We start from the raw sequence: 16561 nt of genomic DNA, 5'->3' as shown, positions 1-16561 counted from the left end.
TTTAGCTAAGAAGTACCGTAAATAAATGAACCTTTACATGTAGCTAGCTAGCTGGAGATGGTCTACAATACGGCACTTAGAAAAGTAATCTACAAAAATTGTAATGTGCAGGATTGCAAACAATTCTTGGCCATGTCTGTCAGTAGGCTAGCTAGCTCCGGTACTAGTAGCGATGCTAGTCGCTAGCTAACGTTATAGTTGCTAGCAATATGTGGTAACCTTTTTCAATCCAGCTAACGTTAACTAGTTAGGTCAGCTAACTAGCTTGCCACTTAGCTATCAAGACAAGCCATTCATAAAGTAGTCACATCAGCTAGCTAAGTTAGCTAGTAGTTACTCGCCGTGGTGCTGAAACATTCAGATAACATTGTTTGTTATTAGCTATCTAGGAAGACACTGCTCCATCCAGCTTGCCTGTTGACATAGCTATCAAGCTAGCTGACTAGCAATTGTTGGCAGCTAATTTCAACTTCTTGTCAAAATAAACGATTGGTGGATGTCTGAATTTTTTTATTCAATGCAATGGTGCTGTAACTAGCTAGCTAGCTTGGATAATTCAGATTTGTGATAGCACTTTCCTTCTTATCCTCTCAGGTCATCATCCAGGGGTTTCGAAGTTACAGGGACCAGACTGTGGTGGATCCTTTCAGTCCAAAGTCCAATGTCATCGGTGAGCATCTGCAAAGTTTACTCTCTCCCAAAACCTTGAGCTATCTTTAGTCATCACCAACACCTCACAATGTAGGTTTGGCTGTAGAGGAAACAATGGGCCCATTGCCTTTCGATTCATTGTCTGACTGACATTTCCCTCCCTGTATGTTGTTTTCTCACAGTGGGAAGAAACGGATCTGGAAAAAGTAACTTTTTCTACGGTACGTGAGCGCGCTGCCCTGTCCTCTAATTATGTTTTCTACCATATGAAATCAGAAGAAAGAAAAAAAAATTGTGATACATTTATTTGCTGTATCTAACAAAAACAAATGTTTGTTTTTCTTTCAGCCATTCAGTTTGTGCTCAGCGATGAGTTCAGCCACCTTCGCCCCGAACAGCGCCTGGCCTTGCTCCATGTAAGTAGTGGAAGTTATACTAACAGTACTGGCTCAGCCCAGTCAAAACTGTTCGCTGCTCTGGCACCCCAATGGTGGAACAAGCTCCCTCACGACGCCAGGACAGCGGAGTCACTCACCACCTTCCGGAGACATTTGAAACCCCACCTCTTTAAGGAATACCTGGGATAGGATAAAGCAATCCTTCTACCCCCCCCCCCCCCACACACACAGCGGAGTCGCTCACCACCTTCCGGAGACATTTGAAACCCCACCTCTTTAAGGAATACCTGGGATAGGATAAAGTAATCCTTCTACCCCCCCCCCCCCCCCAAAAAAAATAATAATTGTAAAGTGGTTATCCCACTGGCTATAGGGTGAATGCATCAATTTGTGAGTCGCTCTGGACTAGAGCGTCTGCTAAATGACGTAAATGTGCCCTTGAGCAAGGCACTTAACCCTAATTGCTCCTGTAAGTCGCTCTGGATAAGAGCGTCTGCTAAATGACTAAAATGTAAATGTAAATGTATATTATATAATCCTCAGTCTGATGTTAACCCCATAACACTGTAATAACAATGTTATTCCCTGTCACTGTAGGAGGGAACTGGTCCTCGTGTTATCTCGGCTTTTGTGGAGATTATATTTGACAATTCTGACAACAGGTTGCCGGTAAGATTCTCACCAAACATAATTGTCACCTTGACTATTTAGTCAGCCATGTTTAGTTTTCGTGTCTCTCCTTCCGTTGGTCAATAAATTCACTCTCCCTACAGATCGACAAAGAGGAGGTGTCCCTCCGCCGTGTCATCGGCGCCAAGAAGGACCAGTACTTCTTAGACAAAAAGATGGTGACGTAAGTGTCTGTTGACTACACGTCTGTTGTGACTGAGCAAAAATAGGAAATTGCCTCTGTTTGAATATGTAATCGAGTGGCGCAGTGGTCTAAGGCACTGCATCGCAGTGCTAACTGTGCCACTAGAGATCCTGGTTCGAATCCAGGCTCTGTCGCCGCCGGCCGTGACCGGGAGACTCATGGGCGGCGCACAATTGGCCCAGCGTCGTCCAGGGTAGGGGAGGGAATGGCCGGCAGGGATGTAGCTCAGTTGATAGAGCATGGCGTTTGCAACGCCAGGGTTGTGGGTTCGATTCCCACGGTGGGCCAGTATAAAAAAAATAAATGTATTCACTAACTGTAAGTCGCTCTGGATAAGAGCGTCTGCTAAATGACTAAAATGTAAATGATATAATCAACAATCATGTATGTTGATTTTATTCCAGTAAAAATGACGTCATGAACCTCTTGGAGAGTGCTGGTTTCTCCCGTAGTAACCCCTACTACATCGTCAAGCAGGGAAAGGTAAGACGGCACGATGAAGAAATGCTGTGAACAGGCTCTGTTGTGCAACATTCATTGGTTGTTTGCTGCAAACATGTTTCTTTGCACCACTGTGCTGACTGTATATATGTTCATACAACCCAACGTCTCATACCGATAATATCTTACATAACATGTTTTCCTTCGTCCGTAATCTGTTTCCAGATCAACCATATAACTTTATACATAAATTATACATAGGATACCTTTCATGTGTTTCCTCTCTTTATCCTGTATCCAGATCAACCATATAACTTTATACGTAGGTATCGTTCATGGGTGTTTCCTCTCTTTATCCTGTATCCAGATCAACCAGATGGCTACAGCCCCTGATTCCCAGCGTCTGAAGCTGCTGCGGGAGGTGGCAGGAACCAGGGTGTACGACGAGCGCAAGGAAGAGTCCATCTCCCTCATGAAGGAAACGGGTACAGTAGTAGTAGAAGAAGAACCAAAGTCTCTCTATAGGCCTACGATGACATCATCTAAGACTGTTTTCACATGCATTCAGACACCAGATCTAAACAGACGTATTCTGAATCACTACCTCAGATGGGCTTTGAATTAGACAAATTCAAAGCGTGCCTTTATCTACGAAAAAACGGTCGACTTTCAGACGTTACACACAAACATTCAAAATAAATGCTACTCTTCCAAATTATTTTCCAAGGAAAAGCTATATAATTTAGTTCCCAGAATAAGCATCTCCCTTCCCTATTACAAATGGCCCTTGGTGGTGCCACCACACCTGTAGATATAACTGTAGACCTAGCTAACATACTGGTACACTGTTTTTGTGTTTCCCCCAGAGGGTAAGAGGGAGAAGATCAATGAGCTGCTGAAGTACATTGAGGAGCGTCTCCAGACCCTGGAGGATGAGAAGGAGGAGCTGGCTCAGTACCAGAAGTGGGACAAGATGAGGAGGGCTCTGGAGTACACCATCTATAACCAGGAGCTCAACGAGACACGCGCCAAACTGGACGAGGTAACAAGAATACCAAAAATATTATTGTTTATGGAGTATGGGTCAAGAAATAAATATCAGTCAAATCAAATTTTATTCACCATGTGCACAGGATGTCTAACAAAAAGTAACTTTCAGTTGGTAGAAGTTTGCTTTTGTGGTCTGGCCTTTCAAATTCTTCCTTTTTAAAATGGCATTTGAGATTTTTTATTGCATAGTTAACTGTTCTCTAAATTGCGTTTTCTCTTTCAGTTGTCCTCCAAGAGAGAGACCTGTGGAGACAAGTCCAGACATCTGAGAGACGCCCAGCAGGATGCCAGAGACAAAGTAGAGGTAAGTGATTCTGCATACAGTATTTGCCCAGAATAGCTTGGAGTGTAAATGGACCTGATCAGCTTTTCACACTCCTGAGCCAAGCTGTACTGAGCTGGCCTGGTTACGCATCCATCCACCACAGTTCCTGTAACCGTGCTGAAAAGAACAATGTGAAAAAGAAAATATCTGCTTCACCATCAATCTTGCAAAAATCCTTTCTATCTTAGGGCTCTTGTGTATGCAAACCTGACCAGCTTTCTTTCTATTTCCTCTACAGTCAGTGTCCATCTAGTCTACATGTTATTCCTCTCTTCTCATCCTCTTCCTCCCATTGTAGGAGACGGAGCGTGTGGTACGTGAGAAGAAGTCTAAGATCAGTGCCATGAAGGAGGAGAAGGAGCAGCTGAGCTCAGAGAGACAGGAGCAGATTAAACAGAGGACCAAGTTGGAGCTCAAATCCAAAGACCTGCAGGAGGAGCTGGCCGGCAACAGCGAACAGAAGGTAGGGGAGCACAGTGTGTGTGGGGGGGATGAGTGTGCGTGTCTGAGAGAGTGAGCAGGATGTGTGTAGTTGGCGACAGTCAACCAAAGGTAACGGCCGGTCAGAAACCTCCTCATCTGCGTCACTGTGTGTGGGTTTAGGTGTGTGTGTGACACACCATCCCTCCATCCTTACCTACCTACATACGTACCTACCTCTCCATCCCTCCATTCTCGAACGGGAGCCTCTCCTTCTGCGTCAGTGATAATCCCCCCCCACACACCTCCAACACCCCCTACCTCTTATTTTCTCCATCCCTCCCCCTTCTTTTTCTCAGAGGGTAAGGACAGAAGCCTCTCCATCTGCGTCACTGATACACCACACCCCTCCATCCCTCTCCCCCTACTGCTAGTCTTAACATCCTCTCTCTCTCTCCCTCTCTCTCCATCCCTGCATCCCTTCATCCTGGGCAGTGGCCCAAGGGTAGAGATCTGGCCCCAATCCCTGTGTGTGTTGCAGATTAGACAGCAGCATCTCAGCGAGTTTGGATTAGGCCCACCTGGCCGGGAGAATGTTGCAACAGCTTTTTTGTTAGCTTTGTTTTGTTGGGATGGATGGAGGGGGGCAGGGAGAGGGAAGTAGGGAGAGGGCGGGTGGGTGTACCTGCGTCATCTGCCTTTCTGACTGCTGAGTGACATGGTTCAAAGCAGACTTTAGGAAGCTCCCCCGGCAGCGTCGACGAAGGCAGCCCCCCGCACCTCTCTGATTCAGAGGGGTTGGGTTAAATGCAGAAGACACATTTCGGTTGAATGTATTGTTGTGCAACTGACTAGGTATCCCCCTTCCCTGATGGTTGACATATCTAGTCATCACGTGTACAGATAAAAAATGATCTGCTGGTGTTTGAACTTATTTCAGTGCTGACATTTACATTTACATTTACATTTTAGTCATTTAGCAGACGCTCTTATCCAGAGCGACTTACAGTTAGTGATTACATTTTTTTTTTTATTTTTTTTTATTTTTTTTTTTATTTTTATTTTTTTTATACTGGCCCCCCGTGGGAATCGAACCCACAACCCTGGCGTTGCAAACGCCATGCTCTATCAACTGAGCTATATCCCTGCCGGCCATTCCCTCCCCTACCCTGGACGACGCTGGGCCAATTGTGCGCCGCCCATGAGTCTCCCGGTCGCGGCCGGCTGCGACAGAGCCTGGATTCGAACCAGGATCTCTAGTGGCACAGTTAGCACTGCGATGCAGTGCCTTAGACCACTGCGCCACTCACATATGAGTATCCTCAAATGCCTCCGAGTGTCACCCGTTGTCACCCGTAATAATATAATAAGCATAATATTAATAATAATATGATGATAATAATAATAATTGTAATACTATTAATAATCATATTATCATACTATTAATAATAATAATAATAATAATTAACTTAATTAATAACAATATGATGATGATGAACTCCTCCTCCAGAAACGTCTGCTAAAGGAGCGTCAGAAGCTGCTGGAGAAGATAGAGGAGAAGCAGAAGGAGCTGCAGGAGACTGAGCCCAAGTTCAACACTGTGAAGGAGAGGGAGGAGAGGGGCATCGCCAGGTCTGTAGGAAAACCCCATACTGCACATTTTTAAAGAATGAATTCATCATTTTATAGACAACAGCTTTTTAATGTATTAGTAAAAGGATATTTACTCATTCCCCCCCGCGCTCCACCCAGACTTGCCCAGGCCACCCAGGAGAGAACTGACCTGTACGCCAAGCAGGGCCGAGGCAGCCAGTTCACTTCTAAAGAGGAGAGGGACAAGTGGATCAAGAAGGAACTCAAGTCCCTGGACCAGGCCATCAACGACAAGAAGAGGCAGATTGCTGCCATTCATAAAGACCTGGAGGACACTGAGACCAACAAGGAGAAGAACCTGGAACAGTACAGTGTATGGAACCTAACTCATGACTCATTATACTATAATTCAATTGGAACTATTATGGTTGATTATATTGCCGTAAAAATTATTTTATTTAAATAGAACATTTCGATTCTGTTCTAGATTTCACTCTGTTCTATAATTCTAGGGATCAAGTTTATATCTGACTGATCTGTTTTTTTCCCCCTGTAGAAACTGGACCAGGACCTGAATGAGGTGAAGACCAGGGTGGAAGAGCTGGACAAGAAATACTACGAAGTCAAGAACAAGAAGGACGAGCTGCAGAGCGAGAGAAAGTAAGATCATGATCTATCTTTTTTTCTTCTTTTTTTCCCCTCCCTTTTCCTCTTGTTTCTTTGGTTGAGTCATTGCACTGTTAGGCCAAGATATTGATTTGAACCTGTAAATCTTTACTTCGTCTTCTCTCTTTTTTCTTTCTTTACTACTTTTTGCTCAATGTTCATTGAGTTGAGTCATCATTTGCTCTTTTATATATTGATTCTAACTTATAAATCGAAACTTTCTTTGCTCTTTTCTTTTTGTTCTTTTTTTATTCCTCTTTGCTCATTGAGTCATCCTTTGCACTTTAAATATTGATTTTACTTAGAAAATATGTATTTCCTTTGCCTCTAAGACAAGACGAAGGTCTATAGCCATGACTCAACCTCCACCGTGTAAAAGGTTGGATGGTTGTTCCCCGTTAAGACTTATATTCAGCTTCCGCCTGGCAACCGTTAGTTCCTTACCAGACTATGGTCTGCTCTGCTGTGAATGTCACCATTACGTTTCCCTCTCCTCTCCTTAACAATGGAAAGTTATTTATAACACTGTGAGATGGATGTTGGATGTTGCCTGTAGCTTTGCTGCTGTGTGCTGTAGAGAAAGGCCTTGAGGTGCTGAGTTGTGTGAGGAGGAGGGAGAAGACCAGAGGCAGTGAATATAATATGGCATAATAGAGCTGCTCTTAAAATTAAGGCATTTTCCTTGAAATGATTCAACAAATTTGCATCTACAATATTTGCCCTGGCTGCATAATTTGGTACATAGCCTTTTGGACTGAATGACAAGTTAATGCATTGAACTACCAGTGTGTTTGTCTGTGCGCCTCCAACAGCTATCTGTGGCGGGAGGAGAACGCTGAGCAGCAGGCCCTGGCAGCCAAACGAGAGGAGCTGGAGAAGAAACAACAGCTCCTTAGAGCAGCCACCGGCAAGGTCAGTGTGACGACCTTCTACCCAATGAAACTCGCACCTTAACATACATAATCATATCATGCATATCATCATACTGCCACCGGCAAGGTCAAAATAACCTAGTCCCCCCATGGCGTTAGATTGACCTATGAGTCATATTAATTAAAGAAGACCCACCTTCACCTCTACATGAATGTCCATGTAATCCATATCATCCTACTGGCCTTATGCTAAACCATGTGTGGTAATTCCATTTATCTATGAATCAATGCCAGATTAGAAAGGACACACACCTTCCCCTTTACACGTGATCATACTAGCCATGTGTTAAATCTTCTGAGTCAATCTCAGATTACAAAGGTCACACCTTTACGCACACACCCGTCCATTCCTATACTCCCAAGGAGAAAGAATACACACATCTTCACACGGACACTCATTTCCACACATTTACTGTTTACTACCGGTCATGTCATTGGCCTGGTGTTACAGATGTATTATTATGTCCACACCATGAAATAAAGGCTACACACACATGCCTTCGCACTACCTACTCAACCGATGGTCGATGGCTCAGCTTTAGCAATGATGAGTCAAACACTGTTGAAAAGCCATCCCACCTGAACACTCCAAGTCTCACTTTGTGACTACATTATTAAGGAAAGAGATAGAGGTAGTGATTTTGTGACTCAACCAATTATTAGGGAAAGAAATAGCCTAGAGGTAAGGAAAGTCAAACAAAGAATCCCATTTCTCCCCCATTCTCTCCTAGCAGGCTACAGTGTATGTCTATGACTCAGCTGCTTATTACTTTTTCAATCACACTCTAATCAGTCCTTTCTTCTATCAAAATCAATCAGAATCTCCACAAAATGACGTTCTATCAAAATTCCCGATGGTTACCCTGGTGATTGCCGTCTTTACTTAGCTTGAGTGGTCCGGTCGAAGCTGACTCATACATCACAGAGAGTACTTGTCTTTTGGACTGCAGAACGTAGAAAATCACTATTTACACGTACTTAGACTAGGGATGGGCGCGATTATTCAAATATCCAAATGGACGCTAGTATTCAATCACTTGCGAGAGTATTAATTGTTGAGGGGAAAAAATAATATAGGCCTATTTTAATTAATACATTAAATTGTCTATGTGACATTGCTATATACAAAGATAGACCACAACATTTTAATAAAACAACAGTTGGACAGTTTTTATGAGTGGGCCCCCTAAAAAAGACCTACCGGTAGCCTACACACTTTTTCACGCGTGTATATTATTGTCGGTCAATCAAAGCAACACTACCGTCAGAGGCTCCATGTGTAGCAAGAGAAGTGGGAGATTTCTAATCAATTCAAAATGGAATTGCAATTACGGAATTAAGTTGGCTAAATGAGGAGGATTAGGCTACAATGATGAACCAACGGGTAGGCTGTTTTAATATGAATTTAGTTGTTGTAGACAAGGACGTGGGGATCAAAACAAATGTTTTCTTTAAAACGCATCTATTTCGACTTTCCGAATATCTGAAAAAGAATTCATGATATTATTCGAATAGTGAAATCTTTTCAAATGCCCATCCCTAATGAAGACACTGGTATGATGCCACAGATAAATATGCATTTAAAAAGTGTTGACATGTTTCTTAAGGTAAATATTGTTGTTTTTGTCCCCACTAGGCCATTCTGAACGGTATTGACAGCATCAACAAGGTGCTGGAGCATTTCCGCAGAAAGGGGATCAACCAGCACGTCATCAACGGTTACCATGGCATTGTCATGAACAACTTTGAGTGTGAGCCCGCCTTCTACACCTGTGTGGAGGTCACCGCGGGAACCAGGTGAGTGACAGGCTCTTTTTCAATAGTATTTTTTTGGATTCCTTATGTCGTTTCTATTCGCCTGGATTGGAGAACACATTGGATGAGAAGATCAGAGTTTCTTCCTCTCTGACCATCTCCAATGGGTTTTGAGAAGGAGCCGGGGAGAGGACACGGTGAATCGTGGAAAGACCGTTGAAAGCCAGAGAGAAGCTTGTTTCCTCAATGCAAAAGTAACTGTTACTCAAACTTGTCGGCTCAAATAATCCTTCATGTCCCCCTCCCTACCAGGTTGTTCTACCACATAGTGGAGACAGACGAGGTGAGCACCAAGATCCTGACGGAGTTCAACAAGATGAACCTGCCTGGAGAAGTCACCTTCCTGCCCCTCAGCAAGCTGGACGTCAGGGACACCGCCTACCCTGAGACCAACGTAAGGGAATATTATTGAATGGAATAGTCCTAAAAGTGTAAAACCCCCCCCCCCCCAAGTAAAAAACAAAAAAACCACACCTCCAAATACTGTACTCTATATTTGACCCAGGCCTGCTATGACTTAGGGTGGTCAAAGAGCGTTAAACTGACCTATTTGTCCTCTCCCTCTCTCCTTTAGGATGCCATCCCCATGATCAGCAAGCTGCGCTACAGCCAGCAGTTTGACAAGGCCTTCAAGCACGTGTTTGGAAAGACCCTGATCTGTCGTAGCATGGAGGTGTCCACCCAGCTGGCCAGGGCATTCACCATGGACTGTATAACGCTGGAGGGTAGGTATCGGCTTACATGATCAAGAGGACAAATAATGTAAATGACACCAATTATTGTCCTCCTTTTACAGTCTATGCTCAAGTAGCTAGAGGTGTCTTGGTGTAAATTTGGAAGTGTTTTTGTTGTGTGTGTGCGTTGAGATCACTGGTGTTTTTCTGCTGCAGAGGTGACCAGCACAGTGCATACCAGTTAGTGTGTTGTGGGACAGTTCATTTTCTATTTGTAGATCTGTTCTTTTTCTGGTGTGTGATTTGTACTTTTTTTGTGTTCTTTTTGTTCTATATATTTTCTTGTTACTGTGTCTCTCAGGTGACCAGGTGTCCCACCGTGGGGCGCTGACGGGGGGTTACTATGACACCAGGAAGTCGCGTCTGGAGCTGCAGAAGGACATGAGGAAGGCTGAGGAGGAGCTGGGAGAGCTGGAGGCCAAACTCAACGAGAACCTCCGCAGGAACATCGAACATATCCTTTAACTCCATTGTTAGTTGGTTGGTTCATTGGTTCACACAGATCCTCCCCTAGTCCTCTAAACTAGAGACCCAAACTGATTCCGTTTAGTTTTTCCAGGTTTCTGTTTTCCCCTCTTACTTCAGGTTTTCACATTCAAAATCGCACTTAAAGAAGGAAAACAACAATAATAAACATTTGTATTTGGGTGTAGTTACATTTTCATTCTAGTGGCACCCAGCAATTGGCTGTTTAGCTGTGGTTTTGTAGCGCACCTGATAGTAGAGTTTGCAAAACAAATACTGATGCAAATCATATTCTGCCTGGTAAGCATAGGCTATTTTGTAGTTAACATTTTAATTGCGAAGGTTTTTGGGAGAGCCTTTCCGTCTACAAGAAGACTTCACTAGCATCATCGCTAACGGCTACACAAAGTGGTAGGCGCGCACCGCACATACAGACGGGGAATTATTGTTGCCTCTTCAGAACGTTGCAGGAAATATGAATCTGATGCATTCTATTCATGTATTATGATAGACTTGGGCTAATTAATACATTTGGAATACATTTAGTTGATTCCCTACTAAGTTCAATACGTTTTTTCAATATTGTTGAATTCCGTTTTAATGTCTGGATTCCATGATTCCGTCCACGTTCTCAGCATCGCGTATTTTATAGGCTCTATATTTGATTCTGATTAGTCAGGAATACAGGCGTGGGTTGATTTGTGATTTGACCCATTTACCATGGTCCTGTCTCAGTCTAGTGTGTCGTACTCTACCTCAACTCCCAACTATTGGCTGGTCCCCTACAGTGGACCTGCAGTGAGTCAGACACCAGAGATACGAATATGCCATTTTAGTCCTAAATACAGGGACTCAGTAGGTGATGGTGTGTTGTCCTCTCTCTCAGGCTCTGGCGCTAAATTGGAGGAGATTTTAATGTGTAAAGATGAACATGTTTCGTATTGAAATGGGTGTGATAGTGTGTGGTGTTTTCATGTCATTTAGTTGTGAAACATGTTAAGTAGGTAATGGAGTGTCATGTTTTCCTCTCCCTGAGTCTCTGGAGGTTATGTGTGATTGGCTGGTTAGAGGGGATTTCATGCAGCCAGATTATGTCTTGAACCCAGCAGGAAGGAGGAGGTGTGGATGTTGGAGGTTGACAAATGGGATAATATGGGTGTGTGATCGAGCCAAAGAGGATTAGAGAGAAAGAGGTCTCAGAGGGCAATGCTGTGTCACTAGTATCAGGCAGCACAGCCCAGCGGCCCCTTAGACACACTGAGGAGATTATTGAATGTGTCCATGAATGAGTGAGTGTGGGTGGATGGCTAAACTGATGACATGGCGTTGCGCGTTTGTTTGAGTGCACCTGTGTGTGTGGGCGGATGGCTTGAGTTGATTGTTGACATGGCGTCACTCCTGTAAGCCCCCAGCATTGAGTCAGAGGTTCAATCAATGATTTTAAAGCATGTTTTTTTATCTACACCACCTCTGGCCCTTAGGTAAGCTTGCCATTAGGGAGATGCCTGTCTGCTTTATTTTAAGTCTGTCTTTAAAGGGGCAATCTGCAGTTGCTACATACTTTTTTGACTTATTAATTATGTGTACCCATTGATTCTTGAACAATATAACTTATGAATGCCTCAACTGTCATATGCCATCAGAACCCATACTATATGTTTGTTTTTCTCCAAAGTAGTTTGTAAACAAAGTAAATGTAAACAAACACTATATACCTTCAAAACATGGTTACAACTATGATGTTGATATCATGGATGGTCATTCCTTGCATCCATAGCTCTGTCAATTAATTTGAGAGTGGTTGCATTCCTCCAGCCCCTCAGCTTTTTACAGAAACGGGTGCGGGGAGGACACTTTGTTATTGTTTAAACTGCTGATTACCGATTTGAAATGAATGGAAAACGGAAGCTCTTGTTTTGGGTGATTTGAGTAACCAATACAATGTTACATGCTTTGAGCCTCTCCAAATCCTAAAAACCAACCAATCAATATATAAATCGAACAATGATATCCATAATGTATGAAGTATGTTCCTTAACCCTCCCCTGTACATACAGTGGGGGAAAACATTATTTAGTCAGCCACCAATTGTGCAAGTTCTCCCACTTAAAAAGATGAGAGGGGCCTGTAATTTTCATCATAGGTACACGTCAACTATGACAGACAAATTGAGAAAAAAAAATCCAGAAAATCACATTGTAGGATTTTTAATGAATTTATTTGCAAATTATGGTGGAAAATAAGTATTTGGTCACCTACAAACAAGCAAGATTTCTGGCTCTCACAGACCTGTAACTTCTTCTTTAAGAGGCTCCTCTGTCCTCCACTCGTTACCTGTATTAATGGCACCTGTTTGAACTTGTTATCAGTATAAAAGACACCTGTCCACAACCTCAAACAGTCACACTCCAAACTCCACTATGGCCAAGACCAAAGAGCTGTCAAAGGACACCAGAAACAAAATTGTAGACCTGCACCAGGCTGGGAAGACTGAATCTGCAATAGGTAAGCAGCTTGGTTTGAAGAAATCAACTGTGGGAGCAATTATTAGGAAATGGAAGACATACAAGACCACTGATAATCTCCCTCGATCTGGGGCTCCACGCAAGATCTCACCCCGTGGGGTCAAAATGATCCCAAGAACGGTGAGCAAAAATCCCAGAACCACACGGGGGGACCTAGTGAATGACCTGCAGAGAGCTGGGACCAAAGTAACAAAGCCTACCATCAGTAACACACTACTCCGCCAGGGACTCAAATCCTGCAGTGCAAGACGTGTCCCCCTGCTTAAGCCAGTACATGTCCATGCCCGTCTGAAGTTTGCTAGAGTACATTTGGATGATCCAGAAGAGGATTGGGAGAATGTCATATGGTCAGATGAAACCAAAATAGAACTTTTTGGTAAAAACTCAACTCGTCGTGTTTGGAGGACAAAGAATGCTGAGTTGCATCCAAAGAACACCATACCTACTGTGAAGCATGGGGGTGGAAACATCATGCTTTGGGGCTGTTTTTCTGCAAAGGGACCAGGACGACTGATCCGTGTAAAGGAAAGAATGAATGGGGCCATGTATCGTGAGATTTTGAGTGAAAACCTCCTTCCATCAGCAAGGGCATTGAAGATGAAACGTGGCTGGGTCTTTCAGCATGACAATGATCCCAAACACACCGCCCGGGCAACGAAGGAGTGGCTTCGTAAGAAGCATTTCAAGGTCCTGGAGTGGCCTAGCCAGTCTCCAGATCTCAACCCCATAGAAAATCTTTGGAGGGAGTTGAAAGTCCGTGTTGCCCAGCGACAGCCCCAAAACATCACTGCTCTAGAGGATATCTACATGGAGGAATGGGCCAAAATACCAGCAACAGTGTGTGAAAACCTTGTGAAGACTTACAGAAAACGTTTGACCTGTGTCATTGCCAACAAAGGGTATATAACAAAGTATTGAGAAACTTTTGTTATTGACCAAATACTTATTTTCCACCATAATTTGCAAATAAATTCATAAAAAATCCTACAATGTGATTTTCTGGAATTTTTTTTCTCATTTTGTCTGTCATAGTTGACGTGCACCTATGATGAAAATTACAGGCCTCTCTCATCTTTTTAAGTGGGAGAACTTGCACAATTGGTGGCTGACTAAATACTTTTTTTCCCCACTGTATCAACATGAGATCTATAGGTTATATTTGTGTATAAAGTATGTTCCTTAACCCTGCATCACGTATCAACAATGAGATCTATAGGTTATATAGGTTCTATTTAAGCAATTTAATGCCAGAGGGGGTGTGGTATATGGCCAATATACCACGGCTAAGGGCTGTTCTTAAGCACGACACAACGAGGAGTCCTTAGTCGTGGTATATATCACAAACCATATATCACAAACCTCCGAGGTGCCTTATTGCTATTATAAACTGGTTACCAACATAATTAGAGCAGTAAAAATAAATGTTTTGTTATATACTACGGCTGTCAGCCAATCAGCATTAAGGGCTCGAACCACCCAGTTTATAATTGCTTATAAAGTATGTTCCTTAACCCTGCATCACGTATCAACAATGAGATCGACCAGCTGATGAACCAGATGCAGCAGATTGAGACCCAGCAGAGGAAGTTCAAGGCCTCCAGAGACTCCATCCTGTCTGAGATGAAGATGCTCAAGGAAAAGCGGCAGCAGTCCGAGAAGACATTCATGCCGAAGGTAGGGTTGATTTGGACTTCAATATGACTCTTGGTTTCTATCGGGCCCTATTCAAGGAAATCCTGAATAAAATGTAGCCGTAGTTGACTGAATCGGACCTCGATCCAGCAGCATTTTAACAAAAAATGTCAGATTGTTTTGATATTTAGATTCAGAAAAGTACCATACACATCCAAGAGGATGATAAGGGTGTATTTTTATACCCTACAAATTAGAGGTATTATGCTACCATGGCAAGCACCCCACCTTTTTACATTTGAGAACATGCAGCAGTCTGAGAATACATTCATGCCTAATGTAGCCTACATTTATATTGCTAACTTTATGATTGTTGCTGAATAATCTCTATCTTGGCTTGATACTATGCCTGTCTTCTTCTGTCTAGACTTCTCTTGAACATGCAGTCCACCAGTTGAACACATTAACACATTGCTGCACTGTACTAGCATAAACTGTGCCTGTGCCTGCTGCTTGCAAACCAAATGTCATCTTTTGGGCATTGACAAAGTAATTTCAACCCATTCAATCTCTCCCCACAGCAATGTTCTCTGCATTCTCTAGAGGCTAGTCTTCATGCCATGGAGTCCACCGGTTAATGTACTATCCACTCATCCTTACCTCTCTTATCTCCTCACAGCAACGCTCTCTGCAGTCTCTAGAGGCCAGTCTCCATGCCATGGAGTCCACCAGGGAGTCTCTGAAGGCTGAGCTGGGGACAGACCTGCTCTCTCAGCTCAGTCTGGAGGACCAGAGACGTGTAGACGATCTCAACGACGAGATCAGACAGCTGCAGCAGGTAAGGAGACAGTTAATGAAGGACTACAGGGGGAACAAGTTTAAACAGGGCACTGTGTGTGGGTGTATGGTTGTATGTGGTGTTTGAATGGCTGGATAGCTGGATTGTTTTACCTCCTGTTAAGACCTCAACGTCGAGATCAGACCGCTCCAACATCTAAACGTTACAGCTAGAGACAGGGAACAAGTTTAAATGGGGCGCAGATTATATCTAAATATTGTCAAGACCTAATATAGACAGTGAGTGAATGAATACCGGAAGTTCATTTGATTCTAATTTATCACTCTGACCCTCATGAAAGAGGAAAATGATGGGTTATGATCATTTCACTGTCTTCCATTGTTATGTCATACCTGGATTGTCTTTGCCTTTTGATACAAAATCACACAAACACCCTCAGACTCAGTCAATTTTTGAGTTGAGTGCTAGCTAGCTGCAGTGGTGTGGGCACTGACTTCACAGCCATCCACATACACACACACTGCCAGCTGCTCACAATGAGCCACCTCAGCCGTTCTATCTGCTAACGTTATGCAACCGTCCCGATATAGAAATAGACTCACATGTTCTGTACAGGAGTAGGTAGACTGGCCGTGACCCTCCGTCTCCTCTCTCTCCTCTCCCTCGCTCTCTCTTTCTCTCCACGACTGCAGTTCTTTTCATTTAATTTGGTTCTCTAAATTCATTTTTCTTTCTTTCTCATAAAGGCTCATTTGTTTGGTGTGTGTGTGGGGGGGGGTTACACTCTTCTTTTTCCCCCGTCATCTATTCTATTACGAACAGAGTCTCTCTCTCTCTCTGAAATGTGTTCTATATTTTGTTATGAAAGATGAGGACATGAATGTAGAACAACAAACATGATTGTTGTGTTTGTGTGATGTATTGTTGTATGAAAGGAGACAATTCTTCATGTTATCTTTGTGTTTGTAGGACAACAGGCAGCTGCTGAATGAGAGGATCAAGCTGGAGGGGATCATGACCAGGGTGGAGACGTACCTCAATGAGAACCTACGGAAACGCCTCGACCAAGTAGAACAGGTATGGTGTTACACAATGTGCAAAACGAAACCTAGAACACTTCCGGTTCCACAGTAGAGGTACGGTTCCAGAATTCTCAGAACAGAACCAAGAACGGGTCCGGTTCCAGAATGTCCAGATAGCAACCTAGAACAGGTAGAATTCCAGAATGTCCAGATAGCAAC

General features: G+C 43.4%; 1 protein-coding gene across 2 annotated transcripts in view; it reads left to right on the top strand.

Annotated features, from left to right (window-relative positions):
• The window catches only part of LOC311115268 (structural maintenance of chromosomes protein 3), a 30630-nt gene that overhangs the window by 264 nt on the left and 13805 nt on the right, over positions 1 to 16561 (top strand). For both annotated transcript variants that reach the window (XM_084190462.1, XM_084190463.1), the window contains exons 2-22: positions 595 to 670; positions 834 to 872; positions 1000 to 1067; positions 1647 to 1718; positions 1823 to 1902; positions 2328 to 2406; positions 2732 to 2849; positions 3231 to 3406; positions 3638 to 3718; positions 4038 to 4202; positions 5670 to 5791; positions 5912 to 6125; positions 6309 to 6412; positions 7231 to 7330; positions 8987 to 9147; positions 9418 to 9559; positions 9740 to 9890; positions 10201 to 10353; positions 14412 to 14563; positions 15201 to 15359; positions 16290 to 16397. In XM_084190462.1, the coding sequence (XP_084046588.1) occupies positions 595 to 670; positions 834 to 872; positions 1000 to 1067; positions 1647 to 1718; positions 1823 to 1902; positions 2328 to 2406; positions 2732 to 2849; positions 3231 to 3406; positions 3638 to 3718; positions 4038 to 4202; positions 5670 to 5791; positions 5912 to 6125; positions 6309 to 6412; positions 7231 to 7330; positions 8987 to 9147; positions 9418 to 9559; positions 9740 to 9890; positions 10201 to 10353; positions 14412 to 14563; positions 15201 to 15359; positions 16290 to 16397 (2520 nt within the window). The remainder of the gene's footprint in view (positions 1 to 594; positions 671 to 833; positions 873 to 999; positions 1068 to 1646; positions 1719 to 1822; positions 1903 to 2327; positions 2407 to 2731; positions 2850 to 3230; positions 3407 to 3637; positions 3719 to 4037; positions 4203 to 5669; positions 5792 to 5911; positions 6126 to 6308; positions 6413 to 7230; positions 7331 to 8986; positions 9148 to 9417; positions 9560 to 9739; positions 9891 to 10200; positions 10354 to 14411; positions 14564 to 15200; positions 15360 to 16289; positions 16398 to 16561) is intronic.

Source organism: Coregonus lavaretus (assembly GCF_964263955.1).
Source record: "Coregonus lavaretus genome assembly, contig: HAP1_SCAFFOLD_913, whole genome shotgun sequence".
NCBI classification, from domain to species: Eukaryota; Metazoa; Chordata; class Actinopteri; order Salmoniformes; family Salmonidae; genus Coregonus; species Coregonus lavaretus.
Note: the sequence above shows the minus strand (reverse complement) of the source record. Positions and strands in the feature narration are given on the sequence as shown.